The 22,833-nt window shown below is 38.8% G+C and overlaps 1 protein-coding gene across 1 annotated transcript in view; it reads left to right on the top strand.

Annotated features, from left to right (window-relative positions):
- TNS4 (tensin 4) overlaps positions 1-22,833 on the top strand; it is a gene marked incomplete at its 3' end in the record, with an annotated part of 33,481 nt that overhangs the window by 2,139 nt on the left and 8,509 nt on the right. Inside the window, exons 2-10 of the mRNA XM_081346197.1 lie at positions 3,241-3,825; positions 7,253-7,655; positions 9,008-9,429; positions 11,869-11,955; positions 14,006-14,098; positions 16,430-16,522; positions 18,751-18,828; positions 19,110-19,178; positions 22,428-22,596. Coding sequence (XP_081202323.1) covers positions 3,357-3,825; positions 7,253-7,655; positions 9,008-9,429; positions 11,869-11,955; positions 14,006-14,098; positions 16,430-16,522; positions 18,751-18,828; positions 19,110-19,178; positions 22,428-22,596 — 1,883 coding nt within the window. The 5' untranslated portion in view covers positions 3,241-3,356. The remainder of the gene's footprint in view (positions 1-3,240; positions 3,826-7,252; positions 7,656-9,007; positions 9,430-11,868; positions 11,956-14,005; positions 14,099-16,429; positions 16,523-18,750; positions 18,829-19,109; positions 19,179-22,427; positions 22,597-22,833) is intronic.

Raw genomic sequence — 22,833 nt, 5'->3', positions numbered from 1 at the left:
ATATTGTCCTACTGTGGAGATCGTGGAGATATCTGTGTAGTATAAGCTCCTTGCTTGCATTATGGAAACTGATCCAACCCATTCCCGCCATGGCCCAGACTTCTTACTGTGGAGCTTGTCTGAAAGTGTAAAGGCCTGGTAAATTCTTAACTAGAAAAAGTCATTTCTGCTATCTTTCCAGCTGTTCTTGCCTTCTGTGTGTGGGAGGCAGGACAAGCACATTCACCCCAGAGGTGATCAGAATTTGGCCTCCCTTCATAATGCCTAAACTGGGTATAGTGACATTGAAAACTGGGTATGCTTGATCATTTCGCACAATATATTTGCTTCTTTTTGACCCGGTAGACTACTTTCTTCTTGGTTCCAGTCTAACAACTTAAGCATTGCCCCAAAGGTTGTGAGGCCTCCCTTTCTCAGAAGCCATATCTGAATGGGCTGAATGCCTAATTAATTGTGCTCTCTTATCTACATATAAAAACTTCAGAAACAAACTCAGTAGTCCCAAAATGAGATAACCTACAGTTAGTGTTTTCCCTGCATAGCTCCTTCTCTCAAGCAGGTTTTGGTAAAAAAAAATTAGGAAACATTTCCCAAGGACAAGAATTATCCACTCTTTTGAAGAATGGTGGTTTTCTTTAGTAGAGGTATTTTTTATAAGTTTTATTGTTTTCTCAAGATATAAAATATAAAGATTTATTAATGGTATTTTAATGAGGGTTGATAGCTAGCTCAGAATGTTTCATTATGCATTTAGCATTGGGTTGGACTAGATGCCTCCAAGCGTAACATTCCACAATTTTGTGAAGTTGCAAAAGAGCCATTTCCCATCAATATCATTCTTCCCCCTCCTTTAAATAACCATTGTCTTCCTTAAGCTTTATTTGCGCTGAAAAATAATACAAGAGTTTCCAAGTAATAATCAGTTTTGCTCATTCCTCTTGACCCTTCTATATAAAAAAACATTAACCTGGAATTTATAACATGTAAACTAATAAATGTAGTCCCTTTCCAAAATCAAGCTTGACTCCTGGACAGATCAATACAGTGTTTTGGCTCTCATTCAGTCTTCTTCTGGAATATTTTTTACTTCCTGGTCTAGCCTAGAGCCTTGGGGTGATCTGCTGACTGAATACAAACCACATCCTGATCTGCTTAGCTTTTTCAAGAACAGCCAAGGACAGTTAAATGCTGCCATCTCTATTCTGTTGCCAGGATATGATCAAAATTCTCAGACAGTGTAGTCTGTAGCAAGCTATTGCATGCAACTCTATACATAACGCAGATGATCAATTGTTGAGGGGCCTGTGGGAGGGGGCAAGAATGAATAAACTGGAAAGGAGCAAGTTTAAAAGTTTGGTCCTCTCCCACCATCACCTGAACTCTTGCCTGTTTATCACTACATATGTAAAAAGGCCTGAGGATTATGGATGGCCCTGAAAAAGTACAGACTAGCTTTTCAGAGGAAGAGAACAAAAAGGAATTGTTTGTTCATGGCCAGTTGTTATATAATTCCTGGAACATCATGTTCTGGCTATTTCTCAAAACTTTACATTTACCTCATCCATCAGCCCTCAAAGCAGTTAGTCAACTATTACTAGTCATAACATGTCTATCAAGAGCTTCTCCACCATGGAGGAATGATACCCAGTCCATCACCAATTTGTCTGCTTCTGAACAACATGATTAAATATATGATTTTTAAAAACCTAAATATCATCATTAGATTTCTCTGACATTATAATAGAGATATGTCAAAGATCAAGGGGCAAAGCAATACAGAAATAATGCATAATATGAAAATTGATCATAGTAGTTGTGACTAATTGTGCTTCTGTTTTTGTCTATTGATGCCTCAGCCTTATTTTTTCTGTGCTGCTTCTGCAATTCTAAAAATATTTTTTCTTCTATGAATATTATTTTATTAACTTTCCATATACAGTATACTCTTTTTGCTTACATGATTATTATACAATCTCTGAGGTTTAAAGTTTAAATTTTGATATGTATATCAAGGCCTGTCTTAATTTCTCTAGTACCTAACTTTTCCCCTTTGGGATTTCCTTGGGTTTTGATTATCAATGTTACTTAATGTCTTTGAAATACAGCTATTCTATTGACTACAGACAATTCCCCCGTGAAGTCATGATATAATAATTAAGAGATTTTTTTTGTCTATAATAAAAGAAAACAGCTGCTTGCTTCCTTAATTCCATTTCTCTTAGGAACTTATAGAGATGAAATAACTGTAAAAACAAAAGCAATATAAAACATAAAACAGCAGCATTTAAAAGCCAAAGTAAATAAATTTTGAGCATTTATCTTATTTTGAGAATTTTTTAAAAAATTCTTCTCTCAGGCATATAGTAGTAAGTGATCATAAGACAGAATCCCAATAGTAGTTTATTCCATAATACTAGCCATGACAGGAACAGAGTAAAATAAAGTAAATTTTTTTATTAATGATCAGTGGATCCACTTGCAAGCAATGAGATGCCTCATCTAACAGCAGGGAGTGGATTGTAGAGGAACAGACAGTCCCCTACATAACTTGGACTTATGCCATACAAGAGTTCATACAGTATTGTGAGCATCCTGAATTGGACTGGAAGGCAACCAATTATGAAGGACGCTTTTTCAATACAGGGGCAATGTAGGACACCCCCCCCAAAAGCACTATTTATCACATGTAATGCAGTGTTCTTGGCTGATTGCAATTTCCAGAGTATCTTTCCAGAGTATCTTTCCATAGATCTACCCTACAAATAGCAGTGCATGAGTTCCTAGAGTGAGGTTTCTGTCTTTCAGGAACAGAAATCTGAAAGCTGCTAAAAGGCTTTGCCTTTGAAAGTATGTGACTGTCCAGTATCAGTTCTGTTCCACAAAATGAAGTGTAATTCCATAGTGAACAGATTTATCTGTCAAATTGCATACCAATTCCCAGAGACAATCACAATTTTGTCTTACTGGAGTTTAGTTTCAGCTACTGCTAATTTTGCTGTGGCAGTCCTTTCCTGCTGAATATATTCATGACTTAGATGCCCTGAACTAAGCTCATGGAACAATTGCATGGCAATCATTCAAAATCTAAAGCAACCTAAATTAAAATACAATTAAAAGTTATTTTAGAGGCTTGGGGAAATAGGAAGTTGTTCACCTGGTGCTAAAATGTTTCTTTCCCTCTTCCCCCTCCCTTCTCTGAAACTAAAGTGCATTTCTTTCTTTCTTTCTTTCTTTTTTAAGCTCCTATGCATATGGGACTTCTTGATAAATGAATCAGGACCCAAATAAAGTTTACAGGTATTGGCAAAGTTGGAGTCAAACACAACATAAAGACAGGAAGACTTAATAGCTTCAGGATGTCAAAAGTCATCCCAAATCATGTGGTGCGGGTTGGGCAAACAGTGTGCATTTCACCCAAAGAGGAACATGCCTGCTTACAGCACCCAAATGATGGTTTGTCCTGTCACACATTGCCAATGCAGTGTTTTTATTATTCAGTGGAAGGCTGGGACAGGGATAACTTGTTGGCTCAAACTCAAGGATGTTCACTATCTAATAAATCGGTTAAATCTACTGTAATAGTCACACCCATGCCCTCTCAAGATTGTGAGGACAAACAGCAGGAACAACCAAAGGGACCAAATGAAGACAGCTATCCAGCCTCTCCTACTTTGGATATATCTATTGAAAACTTGAACCGCTTAATCTTGGAAATTGACCCAACTTTCAAGCTACTCCAACAGCCGAACCTGGCAGACAGTCCCTCCCAAATTGTTCCACAAAGCAACACCAGTGCGGTAACAAAGCATGAACCTGATACATCAGGTAAGGTATGAAATCCCTCAAACCAAAAGAGATTGCTCTAAAAGTAATTCCTTTTCCCATCATCTAGAGATTTTAGGCCTGGAGAGTTGAAATTGAGTGCAGAGAATTCAGAAAGCTGCACTTCTTAAGCTCTGAAAATTTATATAAACAATCAAGACCAGTTCCTAGAGGGTGGAGTGGAAGGCTCTCAAAAACACTGCAATGAACGTGACATTTCTTGCATTTAAAAATGTGTGTGGAAATGATCCTGTAAGAAAGGGTGATCTAGGGGCTCTTAGATGCCACTAATAAAAAGACATCAAAACATATATGTTCTTTCACTCTTAATGGATTTTGTCTGAAAAGGAAAATTATGACAGATGTGGGGGGATTACAAATTGAAACTTTGTTGCTTTGGCAAACCATTGAATTCAATAGCTAACATCTGGTGATCATCTAGTAAAAGTTGTAGTTCTATCAGAGACTATATAGGAATAACTCAAACTCTGTTACCCTTCCTCTAGTCATATAATGAGACATAGAATGACTATTCAGTCATATGCTAGCAATCTTTTAATCCATTAGCTGCCACAAAGCTGTCTGGATGCTATCAGTTCTCTGCCTTGTTGTTGTTAGCTGCGAAGTTGTGTCCAACCCATCGCGACCCTATGGACAATATTCCTCCAGGCCTTCCTGTCTACCATTTTCTGGAGTCCATTTAAGCTCACGCCTACTGCTTCAGTGACTCCATCCAGCCACCTCATTCTCTGTCGTCCCCTTCTTCTATTGCCCTCAATCTTTCCCAGCATTAGGCTCTTCTCCAGTGAGTCCTTCCTTCTCATTAGTAATCTTTAATAACTTAAAGTTTCTTCATCTGCTTTCACTCAGCAGAATTAGTTTCTAATGCTAGAATCCAAGCTGCAGATGACTACAGTTCTCATTCCAGTTGCATAGACCAGGTAGTCATTTTCAGCCTATCAATCCCCACCACTAACCAAATCCTTAAGGCAAAGGCAGGAAGATAAGCATGACTCATAATGGCATATTAGAGTTTGTACTTTGGCGTAGTTTTTGGAATGTAGAATGCCCGTGGATGGCATCATTTGCTTGGGTGTGCTCTTTTTATGAACAGTTACATTGACCTGCACTGCAAATATATGTAGTAAATACCAAGAAAAAAGATCATGGACACTGAAGCACTTCTTTATAGGTGCTTCAGACAGTGTGTGTGTGTGTGTGTGTGTGTGTGTGTGTGTGTGTATAATGATGTAACGACACCCAATCAATAATTCATCTAGAATGGCAGCTGTTATGGATTAGCCTTGATCTTTTGCATGTACAGAATGTGAACTACTGTTGAGCTTTTTTAATGTGGGTGCTATGTAAGAAAAGAAAGAAAAGGGCTTGACAAGTTCATATGTTCTAACTGAATTACAGGTCACATGTCTCTTGAGGGGGAAAAAATCAACAATATCTCTTTGTAAACTAAAATGTGTAAAACCCACTTGGAGGCATTTTGAACACAAGAGCAAACCACTAGGAAAGTTGCATGTCTCTTATTTTTCTTTGTATTCTTTCTTCAAAATCATATCCATATAAAAGTTTCTTATATGTGTACTATATACATCTAGTATATTAAACATTTTAAAATCTAACTGTGTCTAGAGGGATATGTCTTGCAATATCAAATTTAAATGAAAAACCTTTAAATGATTTTTGCAAATAAATGTTGGTTCTTCTTTTCTAAAACCAAATGCCAGGGAAAGTATTGGCAGCACTAGTAGTAATCTAAACTCACCTTGTTGTCTTGAAATACAGCTCCATGTTAGAAAAAGAAAATGAATGCATATTTACTAATTATATGCATATTGGTAAAGGTCAGCATGAGATCATTGCTTAGATGGAGTCAAAACAGCACAAAGAGATGGTCTTGTGCAATCTCCTTTTACTTGTATCTGATATGTTCTTTGGGAGTAACCAGATGTTTCTCATTTGCTGTTAGAACAGGCAGGAAAGGAGAACAAATGAAGCTTGCATCCCCACCCTTTTCTACAGGTGCCAACAAGTAATGGACTCATTGACATAAAGCTTGCTTGGATTCCTCTACAAAACACATTGTTGGGTGGGGGCTCTTCCACTTCCAGGTCTGACTAGGTTATCTGCACCTGGAAAAAAGAAGTGCTTGAAAATGGTGTTTATCCACCTAGATAGTCTGGTTTTTAACTCCAGTATTCTTGTGCTGGAATGAATTAATCAATCATGTGCATATAAGATTGCCTCATACTGAATCAGACAATTGCTGTATCTGCATTTACCAGTTTTGGTCCCCCACTAATGATTGTTCTTTGGGGGGGGGAAGGCAGGTTATGCAGTAATTTGAAATAATTATAGTAAATGTTCTAATGGTAATGGGGTTTTGCAATTCCCAGAATTCTTAGCCATATTTATTTCTTGTTGGGAACTATGGAAGGCTGATCTATATGATGATTTAACTGGACCATTAATCTCTGCCAATCTGACCAACTGTCAATGATAATGTGTATGATCCAACATCTCTGTAAAGTTAGAGCTTCCTTATTTATTTGTCTCTCTTCAGTAGGCAACCCAGTATCCCTTTGAAACTATTCCCGCTGCCACTACTGTTCTCACCGTCTCATGGAGTATGGTCATGGATGATGATAGTTGAAATGCAGAATATTATTTTGGATTTGATTTTTAATCTCACCATATATTAGTGATATTATATGATATGATTAATATAATATAATATAATATAATAATATGATGATATGATATGATATAATAATTCCCTTCTCATCCTTATGGTGGTATACATCTTCTTCAATCTCATGTGGCTCTACCTGGAAGTTTGAGGGTTCAGCACAATATCCTAGCTGTTCCTAACACTGCTTTCTTCTGGACTCTGATGTTTTTCTGAGCTCTGATGTTTTTCCTGGGATCTGTTGGAATCACTCTCCCAACTTAGAAGACACAGCTCTGAGGGCTCCTACCACCACTGGGATGACTTTGGTCTTTATTTTCCACATCCACGCCAGTACTCCATCAGGCCCTGGCACTTCTCTCCTAATATCCTATTTTTTCTTGGACATTAAGATTTCTAGCATTCTTTTTCACACAGGACTTTTCATCAATTCCACAAGTAAAATCTCCTATCACTCTTGTATTCTTCATATGAAGGGTATGTTTTCCCAAGATTTCTATCTTGTTAGCTCATTCATTAATTTCAATTGCCCCTTCCCACCCATGTGCTGCTGATTATAAGGTATTGACATACATTAAGTACAAGTTGTGTGTGTGTGTGTGTGTGTGTGTGTGTAAATTTGTATGGAGAGGCATACAAATGATTTAGGACTGTTGAACCTAAAGGGTTCTAATTGATTTTGTGACTCTTCAAGTTTGTCTTATTTTCTCTTGTTGTTTTTACCAGACATAAAATATATTGAAATGTCACCAGGCAAAACCAAGTATCAAGAGTCTTGGCAGAGCTCAAGAAGTCCTTGCAGCACTCTACTTACTGTGTCTTCCCCAAACCGCGGTCATTTATTTCTACGTGGAAGCAACCTTGGCTATAACTATGATGCTGCTGGTAATATTTCTGGAAGTGCACAGCATTTCTCCCCTACAGGAAGACAGTCACCAACTTGCATCCAAGTATCAGAGAGCATCTCCATTCCACAACGAGATCATAAGAATTTTGTATCCTATGGTTCAAATTCTTCCCTAGCTTCCTCTCCGAGCATCCTGCAGCTCAGGAGGATGGCACAGCGATGCAGTGAGGCATCAATGCTTTCAACAAGTCCTGGGTCAGACACCAGTTACATTCTTGGAAGGTAAATGCAGGGCTTTTTTTCTCATAGAACGCTCAGAACGGAGTTCCGGCACCTTTTTTGGATGGAACCTTGTAGGGTAGGTAGGCAAGGCAGGTTGTATGACATGTGTGAGTTCTGGCACCTTTTTCTTTTACAAAAAAAGCACTGGGTAAATGCATTCTATAAAAGGGGTTATCCTGTGTGATTACTTCACATTTCTCTATGAGAAATCATTGCCTGAGCTACTTTGCAGTGCTGGCTCACTAGAAGACTATCAGGCAGGAAGATGAAAGGAGGAGGAAAAAAATGTGCAACAATAATGGCAGGACAAAATAGTAGCAATGATAAAAAAATAACTGAGTCAGAGTAGAGTAGTTCCCTCAAAAGATAACTTGGCCTCTTCACACTACCTCTAGTCAAGCAGCAATTGTCCACATTTAAAGATGGTGGCTGGAAAAGATGAACTGGAACTGGGAAGTGACTTGTTTGGGTATCATACCTTCTACATGGTAAGGGAAGGTGTATTTCAAGGCAGCTGCTATGTTATTTCCTTTGGGCATAGCCAAAACACCTAGCTCCTCTGCATCCCTCACTATGTCAAAATAACTACGAATCACTTCTGTAAAATCAAAGTTAGGAAACGCTGGGAGGCAAATCAATAGACACCTAAGCAAATCCACTAATGTACCAAATATCTGCTGCTTGAATCCAGCAGAAAGATCTTAGAGATGGAGGGGCCACATAAACCACTGAATCCAAATGCCTATTTAGTTCCATTCATTCCGTTTAAGTGGCTTCTCCTTCAGAAGTTTGATGGCCAGAAGTCCCACTTTGTCTGTGTTGATTATTGCAGTAACCCCAAACCTTTTGTGCACCAGGAACTGGTTCCACTGAGAGGTTTTTCCATGGAGCAGAGGGGGGGGGGGTTTCGCATACCACTTCTCTAAGAATTTATTTCTATAGTCAAACTCTTTTACTGTTTGGGGCTTTTTTCCTAATGTCCAAGTGGAATCTGCCTTCCTGTAACTTAAGACCACATTGGGTCTCACATTCTGGGAGACTATTTTCTTGATTACCCCTTTAATTGTTTGAGGAATATCATCAAAATGTGCCCTCTCCAAAGAAATATCACTTACCTCCACATAGACTTTTAAAAAGATGGGTGTTTAAAAAAAACACTAATTAGCTGGTCACACTGGTTTTATCTAGACGAGTTTCTATTATTCTTTTAAACATGCTTAGCAAAAGTAGACACCATTAGAGAGTTCTAAAATCTTAGGTACTTAGCATGCATGATTTGCTCCCACATGGATATTTAGAACTAACCGTAGTACAACCCTAATCTTCTTTAACCTTTTTTTTCTCTTTTGCAGCAGCAGCAGCCAATCATTGTCCAACAATGAATCTGACACACCTCTAACCAAGTCAATAGGAAGCCCCTCCTCCATTGAATCCCTGACAGGGTGCTATGTTGCATCCAACAGCCCTGGTTCTTCCTATCTCAGAGACACATGCTTGCAGAAAGCAAATTCTCCTCTAACTCAGCCATACCAGAAGGGACAAACCCTCACCCACACCCACTCTCTTTCCTCTTCAAATCCCCCACTCCCAATTCCTATAGTGCTCATCAATGGTCTCCCAGAAGACAGTGAGACAGCTACTCAACTTTCCAGGGGCTGCTCCAGTTCCTTCAAAGATAAGATGCTTAAAGCCAAATCCAGCAGTATTTCAGGAGTTAATGGTTTAAACAACTCTTATTCTGACAACTCAAGTTCCTCCACTTCTTCTCTGGATGGTAAGTTTTTCCATCCCTGCGACTAGAAGCTCACATCTTTTGTTTCTTTATTTCCAATTGTACTGCAAATGAATCTTTTATTTTAAAAATTCCTCAGATCATGTATCTTTCAGACACGTAGTTCACCAGTCTGGATTGCCACTCCTTCCCAAGCCAACATGGATGTTGGTAAGAATTCTGGAAGCTGAGGTCCACATTTCTAGAAAGTACCAATCTAGAGGATGGGTGAAATAAAATTTCCCTGCTATAGGAAGTCGAGGAAGTAATCTAAAGTAAAAATGTCAGTGTGCCTGCTCATACAAAAGTCAGGGAATAGGGCCAATCTGTATAATCAGCCTGGTAAAGTTTCCTAAATTGACCACATATTCCCTATTTGTTAATTCACTACCCTCCCTAGTCTTCCACTGTGGGCCTTTTGAAGTATTTCAAGAAACTTAGTGAGGAAAAAGCACAAATCAAGATGAAGTAAATTCCTTTCAATGCAACCTTTTTCCTTATATCTTCCATCTGACAATCAGTTTGAGAAGGAAGCTAGTGGGGAACACCAGTATCAGAAATGGACTTCCCTTGCTTTCCCATTCTCATACATGATTCTCTCTGCTACCATCTGAACAATATCACTCCAACCAAGGAGGAAGGGGCAGTTGCAGACTTGCAAGTTAAATTAACCCTGCATCCTCCTTCCAGAAAGTAGGACAATCAGAAAAACAAGGTGGCTGATCAGGGATATCCAATCAATAATTCATCTAGAATGGCATATTGTTGTTTAACAGTAGCCAGATGTTCTAGGAAAATTTAGTCACTCTCTTAATATTAAATCTTGACATGTAATGTTGGGGTTTTGAATGTTTGCTAGGAAATCTAATTAAATAGTGTTTACTTTTGAGGTAGAGGAGGACAGTAGAAAATCCAGATGCTGGGTCTAAAACAGCAAAATTGACTTCAAATTCCGGCATGTGATTTGAGGAGATTCAGTTTGGGGATTCATTAAAGTCCCTGTATATGAAAATTGTGTTTTAAGCTATCACACTTAAGTAGTCTCTTTTAAATTTTGTTTTCTTTTAAAATTAGTTATATCACCATACAAAAGAAAAAAAACTTTTCTAGCTTTATAAAAGTCCACCTACCCACTGGACATCTGCAAAGGGAGTCAAAACCTCTCCCCCTCAAAATGAAAGCTATAATGAAATGATGGAAGCAATCTATCTAACAAAATGAAATTCAATTGTGAAAAAAGTAAGGTTCTACATTTAGGCAGGAAAAATCAAATGCACAGGTATAGTATAGGTGGTACCTTGCTCAATAGTAGTAACTGTGAGAGAGATCTCAGAGTCCTAGTGGACAATCACTTAAATATGAGCCAGCAGTGTGCTGCAGCTGCCAAAAAAGCCAACACAGTGCTAGGCTGCATTAACAGAGGTATAGAATCAAGATCACGTGAAGTACTAATACCACTTTAGAATGCTTTGGTAAGGCCACACCTGGAATACTGCATCCAGTTTTGGTCACCACGATGTAAAAAAGATGTTGAGACTCTAGAAAGAGTACAGAGAAGAGCAACAAAGATGATTGGGGGACTCGAGACTAAAACATATAGGGAACGGTTGCTGGAATTGGGTATGTATAGTTTAATGAAGAGAAGGGTGAGGGGTGACATGATAGCAGTGTTCCAATATCTCAGGGGCTGCCACAAAGAAGAGGGAGCCAAGCTATTCTCCAAAGCACCTGAAAGCAGGACAAGAAGCAACGGATGGAAACTAGTCAAGGAGAGAAGCAACCTAGAACTAAGGAGAAATTTCCTGACAGTTAGAACAATTAACCAGTGGAACAACCTGCCTCCAGAAGTGGTGAATGCTCCAACACTGGAAGTTTTTAAGAAGAGACTGGCCAGCCATTTGTCTGAAATGGTTTAGGGTTTCCTGCCTGAGCAGCGGGTTGGACTAGATGACCTCCAAGGTCCCTTCCAAATTATTATTATTATTATTATTATTATTATTATTATTATTATTATTATTATTATTATTTTATGTGTGACATATGTAAACATAGGGTATAGCTTTGATTATAAATTCATTGAACCATCTTGATATTTTTAACCCCTTCCCCTTATGCCCTGTCCTTAATTGCAAAAGAAAATTTCATTTCTAACTTACTCTCTGGATTTCAATAGGATCACTGGGAATTTGGAAAGAATTTGGGTCTTCCCATTATCTCAGTGTGGTCCATCAGTTTCAGTATTTATAGATTGAAATGGAAGGACAATCTCTTTTTCCTCTCGCCTTGTTTTCATTTATTTTATAAACTTTCCTTATATGCAGAATTTTTTGTAAGATTAAAAAAACTCTATGATGAAAAATAACTTACTGATTTTTCTAACCACTTTTTCCTAACTTTGTTTAACTCAGATGTGTACATATATGTGTATATATATTCATACAGGGTATTCCAAAGAAGCCCAGACAACTATGAAGTTTGTGATGGACACCTCAAAATATTGGTTTAAACCCAGCATCACAAGAGACCAAGGTAATCTAATCTAAGGAACAGCAAGCAACAAATACACAAAATGAAAGAAAGGCAAGACAGCTAAAAGCCTAAGAATGTGGCCTGATTCAGACACAAATATGTTACATAAATTAGCTACATGAGCTGATGTCTCTTCCCATCTCTTTGGAAGGAGTTTTATTGAATTTTTATGGATTCATGGTGATGTTAATCACCATGAATGTTAATATATGTTAATACATATTTTTTGCCTTGGAAAGCAGGCTAGAAATACTTGCTTCCAAGATTCATTTCAGAAAAAAGAAGTTGCTGGCAGTTCCATCTGAAGCAGGAGTTTTCAAACTTGGCCATTTTATGACTTGTGGACTTCAACTCCCAGAATTCCTCAGCCAGGCATGATAGAGGGATCTAATATCTTAGTAAACATGCTTTGGGGTGAAAACAAAAAAAGGGATGACTATTTCATCCATTAACTGCTGTTGTTAAATGATAAACCTTGCTAGGATGGCCCATGGGATCCTTGAAGAGCATTTAATCCACAACAACTTCAACTCCAACAGCCATCTTTTGACTTCTTCACCATAAGTGTGGTTCAAGGACAGCAACAACATTCTGTTGCTGTACCTGAACCATACCTTTATCTTCTTTCTAGCAGCACATCCATCTATGGTAGTCTTTGAAACAGAGACTTCCAAGCTTGCTTCTGATGTAGAAAGTGAAGGCAGAAATTGCAGTAGTAGGAGAAAAAAACAACTGGTAGAAATCGGCTTCCCTCTGCTTTTTCTCTCCTAGATTTTATACTTTTCCTAGCCATTTTCTTCCTTTGGCTCATAACATGGGTATATCGAAAAGAATAGTAAGGAAAGTTATACAACAAAAATAATTTCAGAGAAATGTGTTTAAAAGGGATTTCTTCAATAATTTGGCCTAACAATAGGGTACATTAGGAAAGCTGTGCACAAATGCTCCATATTATTAACAAAATTCGGTATAGTTTTAACTGATCCATTAAAATTAAGTCCGTAAAAAAACCTGAAGCAATGCCATATAGATACAGAAAGAAAAATGTACCAGATTTATATAGATTTACATGTCCATTTTGGAAAAGAGTCAACTTGCAGAATGCAGTGATGAAAGAATTTAATCCTTTCTGTCCCTTCCTCATTGGGAACAGGGAAGCTTCTGGAAATGCAAATGAACGTTTGGAGCATTAAAAACCTGGTAGAGTTATTAGATGAGACAAAATAAATGTCTCTCAGTTACTTTTCCCTGCCTCAATTAACTATTTATCTACCTATTTACCTACCTCCTCATGTTTTGAAACTCCAAACTTTGGGACAACTTATTTCTTTAGTACGATGTAAGTTTCAGCCTTACATATATTTGTCACATTCAAATTGAGTTGATACTGCTGCTCAAAATAATTACATCAATTGTCATTTACTTTCTTATTTGTAAGATAAAACTCCATTGATAAAGACTGGTATCCAATCACACTGCCATGCCCTGGCATTTTAAGAGATGTTGTCTATATAGCTAGTATTTTTTCCCCAGCTATTATTTAAGCTTTTGTTACACATATTCATGCTAAGTAAGGCATTTTGTTTGTTCTTTCAAATAATTTTGGGAGATGGACCTCTATACAAAGCCAGACCAGATACCTGGGAAAGGAAAGCATAAAAGCATTTTATGAGCATAAAATAGATAAAGACATGCAGGCAATATTTTCTCCCTAGGACCTTCAAACTGCCCAATTCTTTCAAATATAGAGCCTTTCTAGTCTTATCTCAGGTAACAAACAGCAAAGAGACTAAGCTGTAAATCAAAAAGCTCCTGATTCCAATCTGGCCTCTGTGTAACAGCCAAATGGTCTTAGGTAAGCCATTATCCCTCTGCAACATATGATCACAATATTGATTTACCTATAGGGCTACTGTAAAGGTGCCAGCTAAGTAATGCATGTGAAATGCTTTGAATACAAGGAAACTCTGTTTGCAAAAGATACAAATGATTATCTCTCTTCATTCTTTGATATGCTGACACTTTGTTCTATGGGTATATGTTTTAACAGCTATCCAACTGCTAATGGATGAACCACCGGGTACATTTATTATGAGGGACAGCACATCTTATCCTGGCTCATTTGGCTTAGCCCTGAAAGCAGGTACTCAGAATTTCTACTTCAAATTGCAAAGAGGTGATAATAGAGAAGGTCTACAACAGCTTTCTCCTATCTGATGCTTTCCAGATGTATTTTACTATAAATTCTAGAATTCCCAAGCAGAGGGCCAGTTGGCTGGGAAGTCTGGAAGTTGCAGCTCCAGCATATTTGGAAGGCACTGCATTGAGAAAAGCTGCTCTGGTGCCAAACTGTGCAGAAACCCCACTTAAGGGATTCTTTATTTAGGTTCCCACCTGCATGTTCCCAGTCTGAATATTGACGACGAAGGGAAAGATAGCAGACTCCCAAAATTCTGACAGTATTGGAAAGCAAGAGAGGCTGGTGACTCTTGTAGAGAGGCAGCACATTCATTCTTCTAAAGATTGATGATGCAACTGCAGCCATTGCAGAGAGGTGATAGCTCCCTGTATGGCCAAAAGCTCCAAAGTCATGGCTGTAGTTAATCATTCAACATATTGCTCACTGCATGTTCCCAGTTGCCTTGTGGCACACAGTTAAGGAAATTCTGCAAAAATGAAACTATAACTGGTAGAGCATAGCATCTCCATAAAAGCAACCAATAGTTGTTACATGTTTTACAAATCTAAGCCAAACAAATCTCAAGTTTTTTCACACAGGAAAGCAATGGTAGGGGAAACCCCAGAGGGTAAACCAGCAGAGAAATGAAAGTGGAGAGGAGAAATGACTGATGAGCCGTCCACAGGAACTGTGAACAAATAAAACAATAGAAAGTTGGTAAATGGCTATATTCAGAGTCTCTCTGAATCAAGGGCAATGAGAAGTTCAAGTAAAAGAAAACTTTGCTTCTTACATTGGAAGCAGCCTGCAAGATGTCACAGGGGAAATGAAACAGGAAAAAAAGCAAACTTCATGTGCTGGAGCCTGTCCATGCAACAATTTCAGGGTAAAATAGTTGCAAGCCAGGACAAGCAAGCTTTGGATCAGCTTCAGGAAGGGGAATGCAGCTGAAGGAAAATATAAGCTTCTCTATTAATTATCTACCTGTGCCCCAGTTGAGTTATGAAGCATAGAGGAGATGGAAGTTAATAAACGTTAAGAGGAGCAATGCAGGAAGGAAACCTGTTCCATTTCATTCTACACAACTTTAAAACATTTTCTCCAACGTGACTCACAAAGCAAATTTTGACGGGTTGTGTAAATAATCTATTTAAAACAGAAGAGCGCAGTGAGAGATTGTAAATAATGCTAGCTAATATTGCAACCTTTGTTTTAATGTTAAAAAAATAATATTTATTTTTAGCATTTAAACTTTGCCTTTCAACGTTCCTAGGTTTTGAAAGTTGGGAGTTTATCCTCAAAAAAAATCACTAGAGTAAAACTGTACCATGCCACATTGATGTCTTCTAAATACACTCAACTACAATTCTCATTAGTTCTACCCAGAATGGCCATTGGGAATTACGGAATTTGTATTCCAACCCATCTGAGGCTCTGTGCTGGAAAAGACTGCAAAAAATGCACATATCCCTATGAAAAGAGAAGGGACAGACATAGGTTAAAGAATCTCTGCTCATTTGCTTCTTCTCAATTTTGTTTGGTTTACATTGCATTTGCAGGCCAAAAGCAGTATTCTCTCTGTGATTATTTGTATGGATGAACTTTATAGAAGGCCTTTTCTGTTGTTGTCATTTAGTGAAAAAGTTCCTTAAGCAGTTGCATTCATGATTGTGATAGAGGGTCAGGGGGTCTCATTCCAGTTCCAAATTCTATCATTTGTGATAAATTATCTTGTTATGTTTAGGACTCCAACTCATTAGCTTGCAGTTGAAGTTCAATCCAATTCTCACATTGCTGAATTTGCAGTTACATAATGTTTCTTTAAACAGAGGATTTTAGGAACATGAATTGTTGAGAGACTGTACAACCCATTTCATGAGATATTGAGTTTAGGGTTTTTTTTAAGATTTAACTTCCACATCCCTGGAAGAATTCCACTATGAGTCCATCACTGATTTATATTCAGAAACGTTTTGTTTCATGAGCTAAAACTGTTCTCAAAACAATTCTGCTCCTTCATCTGGTTTAAATTTGTAACAAAGAATTTTCATAGAATCAAAAGATGATGATAGTGGCATCAGAAAATCAGAAAAAAATATGTGCTATTTCTGTGTACAAAACTGGGTTCAGGAATTATGCCAATATTAAACATAAACAGCACCAAAATTAGAATAAGAAAGCCAGATTTGGATAAAGCCTTTAAAAATCCACTTTTAAAGCTCTTTGGAAAGCTTCCAATATAAGGTGTTGATTTTTTATAGGTTGCATTTCAGATTCCTTTGTTTTGTTTTAAAGGAGAAGATGTTGGTAACCACATTAGACACTTCCTCATTGAATCTTCTCCCAAAGGAGTGCATCTTAAGGGAGCAGAAGAAGAACCCTATTTTGGTAAGATTCTTGGTTGGTTTCAGCTACTTATGCTTAAGCTTTGACTGTCATATATTCATACATATAGTTATTAGCTGGTGTTATGATTAGCTGAGGTTCAGGCAGTTGCATCTGTGTTGCTTTTTGCTCCTAAAAAAAGTGTCTATCTGATTCAGCAAGGTAAAGGTAAGGGTTTCCCCTTTCCAGTCAAGTCCAACTCTAAGGGGTAGTATTGATCTTCATTTCTTAGCTGAGGGAGCCAGCAGTCATGTGGCTAGCATGACTATACATTCATGTGTTTGGAACGCTGTTACTTTCCCACCAAAGTGGTACCTATTTATATACTTGCATGTGCATGCTTTTGAACTGCTAGGTGGGCAGGAGTTGGGGCAGGCTACTGAAGCTCACACATCACACAGCATTAGGGTCTCGAACCTGGGCTGTCAGGTTTCCAGCTGACCAGTTCAGCATCTTTAGCCATTCAGCATCATGCCCACCCCCTTTGAAATAGATTCAGCATTCTATTTCAATTAAGTGGAACCAGGGTATCTATGGAAAGTCATAAATGTGGCAGTCTTGGTAGGCAATGGAGGTTTTCACATAGTCTACGATCCTAGAACCAATAAAGAGAGATAGCTAACCTTTTACTAATGATGTCTTATATGGGAAGAATAGATAATCTTTTCATTAATTAATTAATTAATTAATTAATTAATTAATTAATTAATTAATGAACCTTTATTGTCAAAGTACAACCATGTATACATTGAGATTGGCTGAGCCTCCCTTCGTGACCCTCCCCCACAACTCACAGTGACAACAAACCCTCCATCTTATTACACCATGTGAGCTAATTGCACAATACACTGGCCTCACAAGTCAGTCACACATAAAATTATGTCCTGTTCAAGAGCCTGACAGCCCATAGATAGAAGCTGTTCTTCAGCCTGTTGGTACGGCTGGCTATACTCCTATATCTCCTACCCGATGGTAGGAGAGTAAAGAGATACTGACCAGGGTGTGAGTCATCCCTAAGAATTTTCCTCACTCTTCCAAGGCAGCGAGCCCTGGCGATGTCATCCAGTGGTGTCAGGGGACAGCCCACAATGTCTTGTGCTGTGCTCACCACCCTCTGTAATACTTTCCTATCTGCGGCTGTCAGGCCAGCATATCAAACCACAATACAGTGCGAGAGGACGCTCTCTATAGTAGACCGATAAAAGAGGGTCATTAGCCGTTGTTCTGCCCTGTTCTTCCGCAAGACCCTGAGGAAGTGGAGTCTCTTTCTTTATCGCAAAGAGTGAATCTCTGGTATTCAGTTGGCCTACTCACAAATCAGTGTAGCTTCTTAAAAATCCTCATAAAATTTGGTATCTATTTGGGGGGATATTTTCTAAAGCATTAGAAATGCACACACTGTGCAAATGATCTTTTCCTAATATGTATAAAAACCTTTGCATAAACCTTTCCATTATATATAGATTTTGGTACATATATCTTTAAACAAATATTGGCTTTTGCAAAATTTAATAAATACATAGTGTTGTACAGAGTGCGTTCCAGTTTGGAATTAGATATAGCAACTGAATTTGCATCAAATGTTTTACCATTTTCATCCATATCTATCATTCCATTCCAAGTAACAAGGGAGGGAGCATCCTAATAATGGAAAACCACCACCACTTCAAGAACCGCCTTCCAGTCACTCAAATTCTTCACCCCATTCTTTTCAATAGGCAAAGAGGTCTGCTGATTTTATAAAATCTCCAGTTTGTTAACACTGCTACCTGATTACCTGAAAATGAATAATTTGGACATAAAGGGTGAGATGTGAGGTAATAATGTGAGGGTCCCGCCGGTGAGAGATTGCCGGCGGGTGACACCCAGGGATAGGGCCTTCTCAGTGGGAGCGCCTGCCCTCTGGAACCAGCTGCCGGTGGAGCTGAGGACTGCTCCCGACCTCCGATCATTCCGCCGGGGCCTGAAGACCTGGCTCTTTGAGCTCTCGGGCCCAGGCTGAGGAGAAAATTTTAACTGGGGTTTTTAGTGTACAGGGTGAATTTAATGCTTTTTAACTGGTTTTAACTTTTGTATGTTTTGATTTTTAATTCCCTGTAAACCGCCCTGAGTCCTCAGGGAAAGGGCGGTATACAAATGCAACTAAATAAATAAAAATAAATAAATAATGTGGGCTACAGAGATGTTAAGAACACTTTGTACAAATCTCATTCATTTGTTCTTTATTACAGGGAGTCTCTCAGCATTTGTATATCAACACACCATTATGCCATTAGCATTACCCTGCAAACTGATCATTCCTAGTCAAGGTATGTTTAGGATCTTTGACCAAGATCAGAAGAATAATACACTGCAGCATGAATTCTCATAAACCTTATAGATACCAGCTAACAACAATTCCTTTTTAAACCTAAATATATTTGCTAACAAGTAAAACCTCAATGAAAAAAGATGTTAACATATATTAATGTGTTAAGAATTGCAGATTTTCAGAGATCTTTCCAGAAAAGGATATAATTGTGCATCAAGATTTTAATTTAATATCTTTCGTAATGCGGCTGTAACTGGTGTGCTGTTGTACCTATCTTAGCTTTCCTCGGTGATGAAAATCCAGTCCTTGGTTCAGAAGCTGTTCTTCCTTTGTCTCAGAAAGCTGCTGGTGAGTATAATGGGAGTAAGCATTTTTCTTCAGTTAAATCAGACCATTTCATATCCTAAAGGTTAAAGTAATAAATAATGACCAGCAGTTTGATCTACATGTTTTGCCTCCTTTCAGTGTTGTCACGTTTCTATAAAGAATTTACATTTTGCTATCATTCAGACCACAATATTCTGTATCTACACAAAGATTTTTTTTTTGTCATGGTGATTGCATAATAGATTTTAATCTTTTGTGGTTTGTGTATATGGGTGTATATGTGTGAAAGGTGGGGGAGGCAGTTTGGAGGGCAGAGAAACCCCTGGGCGAATCATCACCTGGCCAGCAAAGACTTGGCGGGTGTGATCCACACACTGTAAACTTGGGAAGGTGACCAAGTTCTAGGACCAAAAAATATGCAGGTCATGCATCCAGAGCCACACCAAGCCCAGGACCATGGGGAAATGCAGGTCAGAGGTTATATAAAACTGAATGCCCTCCTCGTGAGAGCTGAGGGCCATTCCCACAGTTGCATGGTAGACTTAATGGGCCCAGACAGGAGCAATCAGCCATCAATAGTCTCCACTAACAAAGGCGGTTCCAACAAGCATAGGGGAACAGCCCATTTGGCCACAAACGCAGCATCCATAAAATTTGTAGTGGTCCCAGAACCAACCAAGGCATGTACCAGAATCCCCTGGGGCCTACTGGGAGGAACCAGCATGCCACCAATATCAAGTGCTGTGGAGGTCCGAGTGCCGCATCTGATGGATGCCGCTCGGTGTTGGGGGAAGCCCGATCCAAAATGCCTTTTAGGTTGGGCTCAGGGCATTTCCCAACAGATGAGGTTGCATTCACAGGGCAGTTCTGATAGCCGACACTCCTCATCACTTCTTGAGACAGGATGTAGCCAAATGCCCAGGTTCCCCACAGTAGAAACACAAACCCCCAAAGTCATCTATTATTTCTGCCAGCGATAGGTGAGGCCTGGCAGCACCTAACTCCATAGGCTCTTCCCGCATAACTGGAGTCTCACGCATAACCAGGGTCTCTGGGGGAGCATGACAACTCTACACTGCTACAGCAGAGTATCGATCTGCAAACAGAGATGGATCAACTCATTGAGGTCCAGGGGAACATCGACACAGGCCAGCTCATCCAATAGGTCCTCTGACAAGCCATCCTGGAAAGCGTCCATGAGTGCAGCTTTGTTCCAGACCAAATCCTGGCTAAGCGGCCTAAACTCACTGATATATCCCTGTAAAGGGCGTCGGCCCTGCTTCAGAGCTTTCAGGTGTCTGGTAGCAGTCTGCGTCTTAATGGGGTCCTCATACATGAGACAAATGTAGTCACAAAACCCCCCAAAGTTATCCAACAATAGACTAGGCTGGACCAGCAGGGGTGTGGCCCAATGGGCCACAGGGGCAGAGAGAAGGCTGATCATAAACCCCACTTTATCTTGATCAGTGGGGAAGTCTGTCACTCTCAGGCTGATAAAGAGCTGGCATTGTCCCAAAAAAGCTGGAAACATATCCGGAGTGTGATCGAATTTATCAGGCACTGCTACTGGACATTTCCACTGGGGTTGTGGAGCAGCAGGAGCTTGAAGCTGAGCAACTCAAGCTGCCAGCAAGTCCAGCTGTAGGGAGAGCTGGGTATTCTCTGCATGTAACTGCTCCGTGGTAGTAGGGGGTAAAAGGCCCAAAGCAAACTGTTCTGTCCCAGCCTACGTGAATACTGCTCAACTGCTTACTTGCAAGGAAAAACCCGTTTGCATTGAACAAGGCAGGACTTGGTAAGATAAACGACTTTTATTTTTACACAGCTTTTATGTAACAAAACTCCAACCAGTCCTTTAGCTGTTCAAACGAACAAGATTCAATCTCTGAGTTCTAAGCTGGAATGCTCAAGATTTAAGTCACTCAAACACACAGAAAGCTGACAAACCTACAACACGCATAAACGTGAAAAACAGTCATAAGTCACTTTTTTTGTAATTTTGTTGTAATTTTGAATGGTCACTAAACAAATTGTTGTAAGCCAGGGACTACAAGTACAGAAATCAGGAGTGTAATAAACAATGCTTTCAAAGATAGGCAAGACACGAATCAGCAATGGTAATTGCAAACTTCATGCCATACATACTGTACCTATAAGCTTTAATATTATTTTGTCTCTTCTTGATGTATTTTTCCCCTCTCGCTTCCTATGGCTGTAACCTCTTGAATTGTTCTAGATTTCTTGTTTTGCTTCTTTTGGTATTTCTGTCACATGTTCTTGTTTTGTTATCTATCAAAACTTCTCACAGCCGTGGGGGCATCCCCTGAGTGCTATTGCAGCATCCTGTGAGAATTCACAGCTGCTACAAAGCACATCAGATTTGCAATTAATACAAATTATTATCTAATCTCACTTGCCACAGAAGCCTGCTGAGGCTGCTTCTTTCTTCAAATGATGGAGAGACAAATTCTGACAAGTAACAGAGTGTTGCAGAGGGGCATATTTTGATGATCTTTTAGTGTTTCAGGGTTTTTTTTTTTTTTTGCAAAAGCTCATTACTTTTGCAAACAGGGTAAAAAATTAAAAAATGAACCTTGCTAAGTTTATATGTAAATGTTTTATTTACATCATAAGTTTTCATATCACTGTTAGTAATGTTCAGATAGTTTCAATTCATTAATTATATTTAATTGTAATTAAAAAATACACACATACAAACAAATCTATCTGGATAAAAATCTATCTATATATGTACTTTCACTACTGCATCTGTGTAGGATTATGTAGCAAAACTTGTATGAGAAGCCAAAAGTATCACAATATGATCACAAAGAATGTCCATCAACAATCCGCCCCTTGTGAAGCACATATTAGTTCTTTCTTGATTAGCCCATTGAAATCCAATATCTTCTCTCCTCCACTCAGTTAAAAAAAAGTGATTTGGGTTGTTGTTGTTTTAAAAAAAGCTATCACAATCACAGTTTCAAATAAAGCTCCATTCTATCCAATGTGACCTGGTAAAATGTGAATTTGTTTGATTAGAGATTTAACAGCACTTCTCCAGCCTGCCTGCATTTTTTTCACAAGTTTTACTGTATTTTTAAAATGTACTATGCAATCACAGTGTAGAAATTGACTTTTGATAATATCTCACAACCCTCGGTTTCCTTCCATATTTTTGAAAATGTAAGCTTCTTTTAAAAAAAAAATTCTCAAAAATAGCCACCAGAGATAACCTTTCTCTTCTTTTTTTCTCCTTTTGTCTTATAGTATGTAATCTCTTGTATCTGCACTCAGTGACTATGGAAACCCTCACTGGCAAAGCAGCAGTTCAGAAAGCGGTATCTTCCACTTTTGAACAAGAGATGCTGCCCACACCCACCATTGTCCACTTCAAAGTTACTGCATTAGGAATAACTTTGACTGACATCCAGAGAAAGTAAGAAAGATGCATTGTGGGGAGAGCCATTTTTTATAGCCATCTCTATCAGAAGAAAGCTTCAAATGGAAAAGATGGCATTTAAAAAAAAAATATGGGGGGTGGGGGAATAGATATACTTTTGTGTGAGGGTGTGATGGCTCATACATTAAAGACCCTGAGCTTGTCAGCTGGAAAACTGACAGCCTGGGTTTGAGACCTGAGCAACACACTATGGGATGAACTCCCATTACTTGT

This window comes from Vipera berus (assembly GCF_964194415.1).
Source record: "Vipera berus genome assembly, chromosome: Z".
In the NCBI taxonomy this organism is placed as follows: Eukaryota; Metazoa; Chordata; class Lepidosauria; order Squamata; family Viperidae; genus Vipera; species Vipera berus.
Note: the sequence above shows the minus strand (reverse complement) of the source record. Positions and strands in the feature narration are given on the sequence as shown.